At 43.5% G+C, this 14,937-nt stretch overlaps 1 protein-coding gene across 1 annotated transcript in view; it reads right to left on the bottom strand.

Moving 5' to 3' along the window:
* LOC122811065 (SLAM family member 9-like) overlaps positions 1-14,937 on the bottom strand; it is a 463,730-nt gene that overhangs the window by 31,723 nt on the left and 417,070 nt on the right. The window contains exon 3 of the mRNA XM_044082619.1: positions 1,020-1,343. Coding sequence (XP_043938554.1) covers positions 1,020-1,343 — 324 coding nt within the window. The remainder of the gene's footprint in view (positions 1-1,019; positions 1,344-14,937) is intronic.

Below are 14,937 nucleotides of genomic sequence, written 5' to 3'. Positions count from 1 at the left end.
AACTACTCTGACCACCTCATATCCCTGCCCCTCTTTTCAGTATCCTACAGGCTGCTAAGGGAAGATCTCTTCCTCACATACAGAGCCTCTACTGACTCCATCTTTTTAGACCTTCTTCACATCCATAGGTCCAATAGTGGTAGAAGCACCTAATTTAGAGACCTCATTCTCTATTGAAACTTAACCAGAACATAAATAGGGATAGATGTAACTTTCAGAGAATACCACTTCTTTGGGATTGCTTTCTTGTCTATATGAAGTTAAATATCTCTTCAAGCACAACCTAAATCCATGGATGGGAAACTTTAAATTCACTCCTGGTTTTGCACTCTTGTCCCTTGTGGACGTAGAAACATATAAATACCTGCTTCAGTGTTATTGTTATTCATACTTAATATACAAAAGGTTTTCTCACAATTATAAAGAATTATCTCACCTGGGGTTATATAGGACCTCCACAAAATACAGGGGATTTGGTAATAAATGGGTTCATATTATGTTATCGAATTGTTAAAGTTCAAACATAATATGGTCAAAGCCATATGTTCAAACATTTAACAATTCGAAAACCTAAAAAAAAAAAAATAAACACAAAAAACCTACCTGACCACTTAAAGCAGGGGGGCAATCCACCCTGCACCCCCCACATGGGGGCTGCGTTCCCCAAATCCCCCGCTCTTTAAATATACCAACTCTGAGATCGCACTACAGTGCAGGAAAGGGAAATTTTACCATTCCGCACTGTATGGATATCTCCGTTGAAACATTCAAACTTTTAAACGTTCGATCATATGGTTTCGACCATATGATGTTCGAACTTTTAAAAGTTTGACAATGTAATATGTACCCGTAATAAACTACTAAGGCTAGAAACTGTGTGGGAATGCATGTCTAAATTTATAAACATTCTCACAGATCGTCTGGTATGTGTCAATGAACCTATGAGTAAAGAGTGATATATGTGCAACTATTTTGTCAGTGTTACCTTATTTTGTTTTACATTTGATTAAAATACATACCATATACATGAAGCCTAAATATTGTTTTCAATCGCATTCCATCATGAAAAGTTGCAGTAGCAGTGTATACTCCACTGTCTGCTCTTGTAAGTTTTTTGATTATTAAATGTCCATCAGGGTGAACTTCTGCTCTTTCAAGAAACTCGGCAGAATATATAGATGGTCGCTTGTCTTCATTGATGCTTGCAATATGCACATTGTTTTCAAAATGCCAAACAATTTCAGGATATCTTCCATCAATAGGTAATGCCAGTGATAGCTGTATGTGTCTTCCCACTGCTGCATTAATATGAAATTCTTTGTAGCTTTCAAGCATAATCATTCCTGAAAAAATATAAAAAAGAAATCATGCCTTACTTTGATGTTATATTCTTTTATGGATATTTTTGTATAAAAATGATCACTACATTAATCTTAAAATCTATCTCAACAAAATATTTGCAAAATCAAAATTAATTTGTGTGTGTTAAGAATTTATATTTAGTATTTTCTGCACATGTTAAGTAAATAAGCATATAAACAAATATCCATGGCATTCTGTCCTCCTAGCAAGGTCTTCTCTGGGATTCCACATGGATATGTTCTCAGCTTCCTGCTGTTTTCTGTACTAGTTATTCAGTCTGAAGTGAACATTGATCGGCTTGAACCCTTCATTTATGCACTGATATCCTTGCCTACCTTACCTTTCCACCCTTTATCATAACATTGCTGATCTCACTGACTTTTGCAAATGATTCTATAGCAAACAGATTCACTTCATTTTTAACAAAGCAACATATTTGTTTTTTCAGCACTTCTGACAAGTTAAGAAAATTGTTTAAGGACTAGCCGGTTGGATACTACATGAGGAAAAATTGTATACTTTCATCAGCCTTTAGTATCTTCATCAGTGTATCCACAAATTTTAAACCACAACAATAATATCTTCACACCAAAAATCTCCAAGCAGCTAAATGCATGCCAGTACCATACCTGAAAAGCTGTTTTTGTCCTCCGGTATGGATGTCCTTCGACAAAAGGTTCTTGACATTTAACCACTACTGTAACATATCAGAATTCATCCTACTGATATACCGTGTTGGAAATAAAAGTGTTGGTATTGTGACCTGCATTTATTTTGTGAACTACCTGCAATGTCATCATATCCATTTCATTTGTATTGGTTGTACATTGCCACTTTTTATCTTTCATTTGTATTGGTTGTACATTGCCACTTTTTATCTATCTGTTTTGGTGGGTGGAGTTTATGCAAAAAACATTTTCACTAATGTTGACTGCTAAATAATTTAATAAATAATGGTGTGAAACCCTTTAAGAAAGCTGGCTAGACATTAACAGGAAGGCAGGACTATTTCCCAATATGCAAGTATACAGTATTCAAACCCTCAATTACTGTCCTATGTACACCCACAAAGTCCTCACTAGACTTTTTCTTCCTAACATTTAACTGTGGAGCTCATGATCAACTGTTTTGATTCATGTGAAAGAGAACTCTGTGTTCATGATTTTTCTTTTGTTTTTCTCTTTATAATTAATTTTGCATTTGCCTTATTATTTTTAATAATTTTTGACCTGTATGTTTATCTTTGTTTATGTTTGCTGGGGTTCTTTCTCCTTGGGTCTCCACTGTAAATGGGTTGCTTAATATCAGTGCAATGCAAATAGTTAATAACCTTTTCTTTTTTACAACTATTTTGTATTGTGATTGTTATTTAATATTTGTATATTGTCACTTTATCTTTATTTATGTTTGCTGGGGCTTTTCCCCTTCGGGTCTCCACTGAAAATGGGTTTGTTTGTAAACTCAGTTGGACTAACTCGGTTAACAAACCTAAAATAAATAAATAAATAAAATAAAACTCAGACTTTCCCTGGGATTCATGAAGCTCAGCACAAGGCCGGCGTAAGGCTTGCACCAGACGTGTGTTGTATATATGGAGTAGTCGCGCCATATGCATATTAATGAAGGCGCGCAGCCACCACAGCCACGTGCATAGGAAATGTGCGCGAGTGCATGGGGCGTATCGAAGTTGCGCAGGGAGGCGTGTCAATGTCGGCTGTCGAGGAGCAACCTAAACTGCTGAATATTATATTCCGCCTGCAATAGTAATCACACCTATCGGTGTCCGTGGATACTGAAACGTATGCAAAGCATGCAAGATAGTCCCTGCGAACAGAAAATGAAGAAGCAAACACAAATGCATGGTAGGGAATAATGGGTCCCTACCCTTGAACAAATGACATGAAAACCGTGTGCCCATAGTCTAACGTAGTGTTGATAGCTATACCATGTGGAAGTGAAAGGTATCATATGTTAGCGCGCCGCCAGGAGGTACGTCCAGCCCAATGGAGAGGGTCACCAGCTGAGCCATAATGTGAGGGAGGGTACATAGCTGTGCAGATGTGTCCATAACAAAATACACAAAGAGAAATGTAGATATATGTAGTGACCGTATGTCCGAATCATATCCCACAAGGGATGTAATAGTCACATACAAAAGGTATGTCCGTTTTCCACATACCAAATGTGATAGGAAATGGAATACGCATATTAAACAAAACAGAAGGAGCATATAAACAGCTACAACAATAAGGACACATGTAGGGTGAAAGGAACAGTATGATCCGTACCATCTACTAAGATTACCACCTGTCCCACTTTGCGAGCAACAGTCCCTCTGTGGGCAGATGTGTCCTGACGCAAACTTGTAAACATGGCAAATGTCCAGAGATTATAGGACATAATTATTTCTCAGACGTCATGTAATAGTTGCATTAAACAGTTTTCTCCGTATGTATATTCCATAAATGGCAGAAGAAACAGAATAAGCCGCCGAAATGCTACAAGACTAAGCTTAGATATAGGCATGAATTGTAAGTGCTATCTGCCGAACTGACCGTGGGTATGTGTCGGCCTGTAAAATGTGCTGTGTTCACCGCAAATGTCACACTGTGGCCAATCGAAAAGGTGGAAACACAACCGTCGACTGTGGGGAGGCATTGTCCACAACAGTCAGATATGTGTAAGGAATAGCATGGACATAGGAAAAGGTGCCATCCTACCAATGAGTACAACAGGTTTGCAAAATCAGGAATTCAGTGGTATAAGCCGAACTTGTATGTGACACATTCGAATGGGTAGTACCCGGGTATACCAACCAAGTAATGAAAGTGAAGTATGGGCGTGTATCTATGTGCGTGAGGTTTAGCACGTGGAAAGCAAACATGGCAGGGTAGTCCACACAACCATAAAGGTACCTGACACATGTAGGGTAGTCAATGTGTTACTCTGGCCGTGTCATGGGCCAACAACCAAAGTAGTGATCTATGGGGTGTGAGGAATTTGTGTGTGAGGGGTGGATGGGTAATGGTAAAATCTGCAAAGGCGATACTGTGTCGTATGCAGAAAAGGTGAACCGGAGGTGTAGGAGGGGGCAGCGGGTGAAGTGGAAAGAAACACAAACACATGGAGAAACAGCTGCAAGACAAGCAGACAGGCCATAGTATAGAACACAATCCCACAAACATATGAATATGGAAATGTGCAATACAAATTTATAGATATGTCACCATCACATACCCACAGATTGGTCCTGATGGAACTAGCCATAACAAATGCAACACACCTGGATGCATAATGGCCTACCCAGCATACCCTCCACATCACGCAACCCACCCCCATACCAAAACGTCCACCAAATCCAGCCGTACTTGGCCTACTGGTTCGTTGCAGACACAGCTACACATAGTGACCCCTATGCGCATATGTAGTAGATATTGTCAACCTAGGCAGTTTCAGGATTGCAAACCATATATCCCCTTCATGTAAAACCCCCTGCACATTTTCATAAAGCCAAAAGAATCTTCGATATCGGTCTTGTTTTGGTCTTGTCCAATTTTTGAGATAGCCCTCACGGGATAACTAAGTTGTGTAAATAGTAGAAGGGTACGACGACATGATGTCCAATCCTGTAGATATCTGGACACAAGTCAGAACGTGAAGTAGAGGTCCATGACACTGTCCAGGCCTAAGTGGTCATGCATAATCTACTATCCAGGAAAAAACACCTTCCCGTGATGCACGTGTCCCGACACGAATAGGCGGGAGAATATATTGCACACATTCGCATAGTGGCAAACGGCATAAGGGTGAGGAAGACACTGACGTAAACAGGACAACCCTGACCAAGTGTGAGGGATACTTACTGTGTGCAGGCATGACTGACCATACCTGTCAACCTGTGTGAGCTAGATATCTGGACAGAGCCGTGAATACAAGTGAGACAAAGGTCCAAAAGCAGAGACAATTGGTAAAGATAGCTCTTAGAAACATAGAAATATGATAGAATAACAGTTTGCACAATGGCATTAATGTCCGGAGTATGAAGTCTGAAACCCAACTGTCTGCCAGCACGTTCCGACTTCAGTCTTTAATGCTGAGCTACTGATGTGCCAGAACACAACAGTGTATTACAGAGGTCCGGACCATACCACTCAACTGTCCAGATATTTGCAGAATGACCAGAGTTTTGCCTTATATTATTGATGTGTGCCTCCAACGATCTGCACCTGTCTGGTAAATAGCTGAGGATTGACGTCACTAAATAATGAGAATTATATTGAGTTTAAGACTCCACATCCTGCAGAAAAGTCATGCTAATGCAAAACCTAGTATTCTATCAATGTTCTAAGCTTGTAAGAGCAATAGTTAAAATGTGTCCCTATTAGTCCCCCCATCATGTAGGTTTTGCGCAGATTTGTTGCTCTAAGAGGTTGAGAGGTATGGTCCATACATATTTACAGTAACAACCCTTCACATTTGTGTAATGTACAACTGCATACCTGTAGTCACTTTATGTCCAAGATAATAATCCCCGTATGACTGAATACAGGTAACAGTCAAATGTGAATGGGAATACCCCTCACCATGGAGTATGGACTGTAACAACCCCACCCATAATATGTATTGCCAACAGAATAAGCTGCTGACAGGTGCCCAAACACCTGTGTCTATAAACACAAGTAAAAATTCATAATAGGGAGAAACTCCCTGCCCATATGCTTCGTCTGACATTTGAACTCAGCCAGGGAAGTTCCATTCACCAGGCGGACAAGCCTAAACCCAGATCACTACATGAACACCCTGACAATCAAAGACCTGTATGTGCCAGGACTATATGCCTTGGTGTTGTGCATATCCTTGGAGTGATTAACAATGCAGCCGGGGTCCACAGCAGTAGGCAATAGGGAATGTGTAATATGTAGTACCACATTTTTCCTAGCAGGAGAATGGATGCCTGTGTTGTAAGTGAAGCGGTGAGGTGTATGTTGATGTAGCTAAGTACTGTGGGTATGCATATCAATGAGGCAGAACACCAGTAGAATAGTGGTTCCGGCATGCAGCCAACGTAAATGCAGTCCCGGTTGACCTACGACCACTGCACACATAACTTTAGAGTGTAATGAATGCATTCGTGCTGTACACACATTTAAATATGTAAAGGTGAACGTGTGTTTCGCATCAGTCCGTAAACCGGAATAAAGATATGTAACTGTTACTGTCAGAAGTATGAACGGCCACATAAGCACAAATATCTATTAAACATATGTAACCCACAATAAGGATATGCAAGTGCGCCTGCGTAATCCGCTCACAGCATAGCAAACAAATGTTGTTATCTCCACATTATATATACATGGCTCATACCTGTTAACCCAGTAAGGTATGAAACCAGACAAAGCCATGAAAACAACTGGTACAAATAGGGACAATCCCCAGATATTGCCCTAACAAACATAGAAAGTGGATAGAATAACAGGTGTGTCACTAGCATGGATTCTCTGAAGGGAAGGAAGCCATAACCTTAAATGCTTGTCATTATTTTCCCAACATCAGTCTTTAATGATATGCCACTAAATTGCCAGATAGACACAAGGTTATGAAAAACAGACCAAAGATAAGAGGCAAACAGCTGTACATTCATCGAAAATCTGTACAGTTGAAAGGTATGATATGGATATATATATCTGTGTATACACATAATCCACAGATGTAAACCAAAGCAAATTATGAAATGAGGAATGTACAGACATATGTATATATATATATACACAACAAATATATGTCCCTGTAGATATAACACATGTACATAAATAGGTCAAAGTATAGCTATTATGGATAGACAGACAGACATGCACGAAAGGTGAATAAACCACTGCTCTCCAAACCATTGCCTGGAAAGTACCAGTGTGACAGGCCTGCAAGTACTACACTTTAAACATGAATATAGGTGTCCTTTGCAGGACCCCAAAAATTGATCCCATACAAAGTGCAAACTATCATTGATGCAAATGAAGTCACAGCTGCAACTATGATATAGCTGTACATGCAACAGTAGCAGGTGCAAGGGTAATAACACATGGGTCGATAGAATGTATGACGTATGACCCGATATCTGGAGAGTGGGGAGTGCTTAGAAGTATCCTCACATTTTATTATCGCTCACATTAAACATGTCTAATAGGTACTGTGGAGGGGTGTCAGATATGGGAATCATGGGTATGCAGAAATGGGCCTAGGTGTTGCTTGGCACAGATTTATTAGGTCTGCCCCATTGGAGTGATCAATATACCTATGTGGGTATAGCACACGCCTATATTCTCCAAAAAGGTTCAACCCATCTACTGGATTTTGTGTAAACCATTGGGAGAAGATGTAGGGACCTATATCAGTGTCATGTAGGTGATTATCATGGATAGACATGCGTACGACCAAGATGGTAACCATACCTGCCAAACTGTCAGAATAAGACAGCTGGACTAAGGCATAGTACATGGAATACAAATAGGGACTATATTAAATATACCCCAGTCAAAGTCAGAATGTTGATAGAATAATGGTGTAGTCAGTATGCAAATATGCGATACATGATACAGTCAGCTGTCCGTGCAAGAGCAGAGTTATGTGCAGAAATGTACCCGGATGTTAGGCGACTAACGTTCTGCACATTGTTAAACGGAGCAATGACAGCTGCAAATATGGTATGAATACAGTCGAAGAAGCATGCCAATGTCCAAATCTAAGGCCAGTGGCATTATTGTTCATTTAATATCATTAAAACTGTAGTTGTCCTCCCCTGATCTCCGGTGTGGAAACGTAGCGCAGCGCCACAAGAACGCGCTGTGCTTCAAAACAAGTCTAATATGTATAATAGACATAGAAAATGTAGGTTTAGTTAGATGTTAGTACGCCATGCAGATGAATGGCAAGCTGGGGACAACATGGCAACTGCGTACTGGCTGTTGTGTGGAAGCGCTCTGTCAGAGATGTAACGAAGCATTTGTAGGCAATGTGATGCAAGTGAGGCTGAGGATAGTGAATCACAACATGTCATGCCATATGGGCCAAGCCTCTACAGTGTAGTGTGGGTAAGGGGACTAGTAGAGTAGAAGATAGTTGACAACATGAGTGTGTATGTATAAAACACCAATCTTACTGGAGTAGTGTCACATGTTCGCTGTCAGTACTCAGTGGAAGAGGCGTGTTATGAACTATCCTAGGAAAGTCAGGAGACTGATGGTGTATGCCATCAATACCACCGATGTTACCTGCAAACCTGCCCACAGTGTGTCCGCACCTGTGTGCGCCAGTAAGCCCGAGTAAGCATATGTGTGCGTGTGTCAGCCCGTGTGCGAGTGTTGAAGAACGAGTAAGCTAGTGTACAAATGGTGAAGACCGGGTAATGTTGTGTATGCCAGTGTATGCGTTTGTAAGCATGTATACTACACACATCACACACATACTGCACACTCAGACACACATGCTGCCAATACTATACACATCAGTGAAATGGCACATGAATGGAGAATACATCATCAGAATTAACAGTGCTGTAAACTATGCTACATTGATGGTCATAGCTGCAATGCATCATGCCTGCTGATATACACCAGGAAGTATCACACTTTATGTTAACAGCATTCTAACATCAATACAGTGGAATACAGCCACCGTGTGCATCAGCACCAGGTTAGTCTGATCCTGCATCAATATTACACATCACAGGTGGTGGCACAGGTGACATATGCACATGGTGTGGTGTTACATTTCCAGAGCTGTCATTGAACCATCCAAGTTACACGTAGGTGTGTGTGTGTGAGGGACAACAGTTATTGCATGGCCCAAAGGTGATGCAATGGGTTTATGTGATAGCCCTAGCTGTTTATGGTATGTGTGTGTGTCTGCATATACACAAGTACAGCATGTGTCAGCCATATACAGGAGGTTGTGGGACAGTCACAGACTGCATCTGTCAGCCTGTAGAGATAGTCATTACTGGCCATGGACACCCATCCATGCATCCAACACTAACCCAGTCCTGCACCTGTCACTGTATATACACACACAGTCCTGGGATCTGTACCACAACCTGTGGATAAACGTGAGTCAGTAATGTGAGTTGCATAGAATTGTCAGTTACTACATACGGATATGAGCCATACTCCCCCTGCAAAGTAATAACCAATGTTGACGGTTGCCGAGATGTGCATACGACCATGCAAAGGTGCTGTACTAACATTGTTTCCAATGCCCCTTGTAATACCCAGCAACACAATAACCGTTCACTACACAAGTATAACCAACGATCACTACAGCACACAGTAGGTGCACTATCACAGAGCCATAGCAGATGTGCATACATCCAAGGTGATCACGTACAGATAATGCAGCACATTCAAGAGTGATAAACTCAACATACATACATACATATATATATATATATATGTAGATAGATACAGACACACACACACACACAACACATGTGGCAGGGTTGGGAGCAGAACACAAACGTAACCACTGTACCACACAACAGTATTACGCAATTACACAACCATGATTAGTAGATCACAGCATTCACACAGGCATATGTCTAGCCTGTAGATAGCAGCATCAAATGCAAAGACGCCGCATGGATGTTATAGTGAGTGAATACTGTAAAAGCAATGTACTGTTGTCATGCAGCTGGAAACAAACACGCACACTTGGCAGGGCTGTGAGTCGAACATACACCTAACTACCCTATCACACTACAGCATGACACATTTACAGAACGCGCTACCATGATTACTAAACACAGCAGTCCCAGAGGCCTACTTCTAGGCATGTGTCATCATCCGCAAAAGCAAAGACATCGTTAGGACATATCTGTGGTGTGAGGCGTCTAAAAGCATGACTGAGTCCCCAGGCGGATGGGAGCATGCGCGCACACACACACACACACACACACACACACACACACACACTTGGCAGGGCTAGGAGTCGAACATACACCTAACTACCCTATCACACTACAGCATGACACATTTACAGAACGCGCTACCATGATTACTAAACACAGCAGTCCCAGAGGCCTACTTCTAGGCATGTGTCATCATCCGCAAAAGCAAAAACATCGTTAGGACATATCTGTGGTGTGAGGCGTCTAAAAGCATGACTGAGTCCCCAGGCAGATGGGAGCATGCGCGCGCACACACACACACACACACACACACACACACTTGGCAGGGCTAGGAGTCGAACATACACCTAACTACCCTATCACACTACAGCATGATGCATTTACAGAACGCGCTACCAAGATTACTAAACACAGCAGTCCCAGAGGCCTACTTCTAGGTGTGTGTCATCATCCACAAAGGCAAAGATGTCAGTAGGAAATATCTGTTATGTGAGGCGTCTAAAAGCATGACTGAGTCCCCAGGCGGATGGGCGCATGTGCACACACACACACACACACACACACACACACACACACACACACACACACACACACACTTGACAGGGCTGGGAGTCGAACATACACCTAACTACCCTATCACACTACAGCATGATGCATTTACAGAACGCGCTACCGAGATTACTAAACACAGCAGTCCCAGAGGCCTACTTCTAGGTGCGTGTCATCATCCGCAAAGGCTAAGATGTCGGTAGGACATATCTGTGGTGTGAGGCGTCTAAAAGCATGACTGAGTCTCCAGGCGGACGGGAGCATGCGCACACATACACACGCACACACACACACACACACACACACACACACACACACACACACACACTTGGCAGGGCTGGGAGTCGAACATACACCTAACTACCCTATCACACGAAAGCATGATGCATTTACAGAACGCGCTACCGAGATTACTAAACACAGCACTCCCAGAGGCATACTTCTAGACGCGTGTCATCATCCGCAAAGTCAAGGATGCCGACAGGGATTGTATAGAGAGTGATCAGTCTGAAAGCATACAGACATATTACTGTCCCACGGTATACGCAGACAAACACACGGCAGTGGTGTGATCAGGGCAACTAAAGATTTATGGAGCACTACAACAACAATACATAGACACGGGACATGCCACAGACAGTACACCCTTTAAGATAGTCGACCAGTGTGTACTCGGTAGGCATCCATCGTGACGTTGAAAATGGACATCTGTTGCCTGGATGACCACCATGGCTATACAGGATGTCAACAGCCATGCCCATGCACAGAGGGACATCACCGACACAAGGTGTCACTGGCCATGGCCACATGCCTAGTAATACACGTCCGTTCGGAGTGTCCTGTGTGCCGATCTACACAACCACGTACTGGGCATGCTCACACACTTAGCAGTTGCAAAGGGCTGTCTTGCATGCAGACGGAGTCTCAACACACAAGGGCTCAGTTTGGACTGTCCTGTGTGTCTATCCACACAACCGCGTACTGGGCATGCTTACACACTTAGCAGTTGCAAAGGGCCATCTTGCATGCAGATGGAGTGTAAACACGGAAGGGCACAGTAAGGTATAACTGTTCCCACGCACAGGGCAGTCACACACATGCAGTAACCAGTACACACTCAGCTGCCATCACAGCTGCCACAGGTGCAGATCACAGACGTACACACCGCAGTCTACACTGTAGCCCTCAAGACATTACCATGTCGTTGGTGCAGCAATACACAGCATACATTACCACAACACCGTGTGACACATGACCAGTGGGCTGTACAGAGGCTACACAAACTGTGCAGAGTGCACATGTACTGACAGGATTCCAACATATGGTAAGCATTGCAATGATACCACTATACATGACCAGGTCAGCTCAAGACATACCAGGGGTCCCGGGTCTTACACAGCTGTGACAGATGAGTGTTGCTGTACACCAACGAACACACATCTGGATATGTCATACATGTGATTGCACTGGATGTGTGCATGGACCGCACACACAACACATATGTACATAGCATAGCCTTTGCTGTACCCCGTGCAGAACAGTTGCCTAAGCAATGATATGCACGCAAATGGAAGGTAGGTCCATGCTCACAGTACAGGAGCTAGCAATGTTGACCGAGGACACATACCCCTGTACTGGTGGCCCATGACACCCATGATATAATACCACAGTCCATGTGTTATGTATGTCAACACACATGTCCACCAATAGCAATGCATACAAACATGGCTACAGGAGACACATGTACAATCTGTACTGTGCATGCAGCAACCATGCATGTGCAGTGGCCGATGTCCATAACACAGCTGCGCCCAACTACAACATGCAGCCCCATCATTGACACCTGTATATGATGACATACAGACATACAGACAACAGTTGGTTGTACAGCACGTATGGAGGGATGTGTGTACATAAAGTGGTGATCCACCTGTGTAAATGTGTGTGTCGGGGATGGCTCACAGTTGTGTCACACGCCATCCTACCATGCCATGTGCATACAGTATGTTATGTCACTGTTACTTGATGGTGATGACATAATGCATACACAGTGGTCAGGTGTTACCAACTGTATGTCACATGACACCTGTAACACCTACATCCTCCCGTGTGCATATAGCAATTGCCAGACATAACGCTGGTACACATAATGCAGACAATACCGCTGCATGTCTATCAAACGTCTCATCATATGGCAGGTGTATCATTCCCAGCACTTCCATGTGTGTCCGATTGTGTGAACACATATGCTACATATCGTGGGGATTACGTCCCAGTTGTTACACATTCCTGTACATGGTTGTAGAGATCTGGACATACTGCGGTGTGGAAAGCATGACGTCGGCAGGTGTGGTACATCACACACATCGGCTATCCGTATACACATTTCTGGTCACCATAGTGTGTGTGTGTGTGTATGTATGTATGTATGGCTGTCTGGTGCTTGGTGTGAGGGTGTATGTTACTATACAGTGAAAACAGGTCACTAACCCCTCATGGTGATGCAGTCAACTACCCTGTTGATGCCATCGGTCCCAGCTGTACTGGCTACCTGTGCATGTTCCTTCTCTGTGTCATGTGTGGGTGCAACGTACTGCGATTGTGATGACCACATAGGCATGGGTCCTCACCTCAACACTATGGGGTGTGCGTTATAGTGTACACCCTGTGAATGTGGCCATGTTCCTGTAATGTGACAGGGTATTACTGCTACACAGTGTGGCCTCATGCTATCAAGTGGCATCTAATGTCATCATTGGCCAGACTGCTGTGTACAACCCCTGCACCATGTCAACATACCTGTAATGTTTACTGGTACATATGTTATGTCTCTGTCCACTGTAGCCTGTTCAACTGATCACATGCTTCAGGTGCAGTATATGTGCGGACATCTGTGTCATATTAGACTTTCCAATAGTCAGGTTGAGGGTACGTTTAGCATGCTGATATTGCCATACATGCCTGTGAGTACTCCACAGTTACTTATGGGGGACTGCAAACACTGCTACCTGTAGGCACATGCCAGTACACCATAGGAGGGAACCAGGGCATCATTACCAACATGTTGTTACTGTTGTAACCAATACACATACTGTGAACATATCATAATGCATGCTGCACCTGGACTACATGATATGACTGGTGCATGTTGACAGTACACAACTGATGTCACATACACATCTCTCAATTCACACACAACCACTGCAACATACACATCCCTCACTATGCATACACAAGTAATGTTAGATACACCTCTCACTATTCTGTTCACCCTGTGCATCAGACCATTTCAGCATATCCCTGCACCGATGGTGCAGATGACAGGGATGTGGCACAGGCTTCATCATATGCACAGGGTGATACTGTTTGCCAGGGGTATAGGCTGCACCAATGGATGACATCATGTGTGTGGGTAAGGGCCAGTGATTTGATTGGACATGTCTGTTCCGTATGCATGTGGGTGTTGTGGAGCCCTACAGTTATGTTTGCTGTGTGCGTGTATGTGTGCACACAGTTCTGTCATTTGTGAGGCCTACACAAGGGTATTATTGACAGCTCCAGATTGTACAGACCAGGTTGTACAGCTCACTGTGACTGGCCACGGCCACGTGTCCTGTGCCTGCCAGGGGTTGCATGGGCACTACCAGGCGGAGGTAAAGAATGGCTACTGTCTGATGACACATGGCCACTGGAACCGTGTCCCCACCGGGAACATCTAGGGTCATGTCCACATGGCCTGCTGTGTCCTGGTGTGGACAGCGCAGCACCAGCTGCACTGCTACTGCTACTGGCACTATGGGAGTGGCCATGTGAGGTGGCACGTTCACATTGACCTGCACTAGGTGGTGTAGCTGGCCTACATCCACGTGGCCTACGCCTCACCCCTACCAGATGTTCCAGCACAGACAGCTCACGCTCACGGATTGCCATGCCATGGTCAAGGATTCTGACCATGTCACCCAATCGCTTGTCCAGAACATCAGTAAGCTGCTGTTGAGCACCTGCCAATGCCTGGATGTTGTTGTTTAGGGAATGGATAGCAGCCCTCTACAGCCTCTTCCCTTCTCTGTTCTGCCGTTCAGCACATGCCTGTGCTGCCATTACAGTCTGGAACATGCGTCTGGTGATTC

This window comes from Protopterus annectens, chromosome 9.part0 (genome assembly GCF_019279795.1).
Source record: "Protopterus annectens isolate FY-2018-M chromosome 9.part0, PAN1.0, whole genome shotgun sequence".
NCBI lineage: Eukaryota > Metazoa > Chordata > Ceratodontiformes > Protopteridae > Protopterus > Protopterus annectens.
This window is presented reverse-complemented; position numbering and strand designations above follow the sequence as displayed.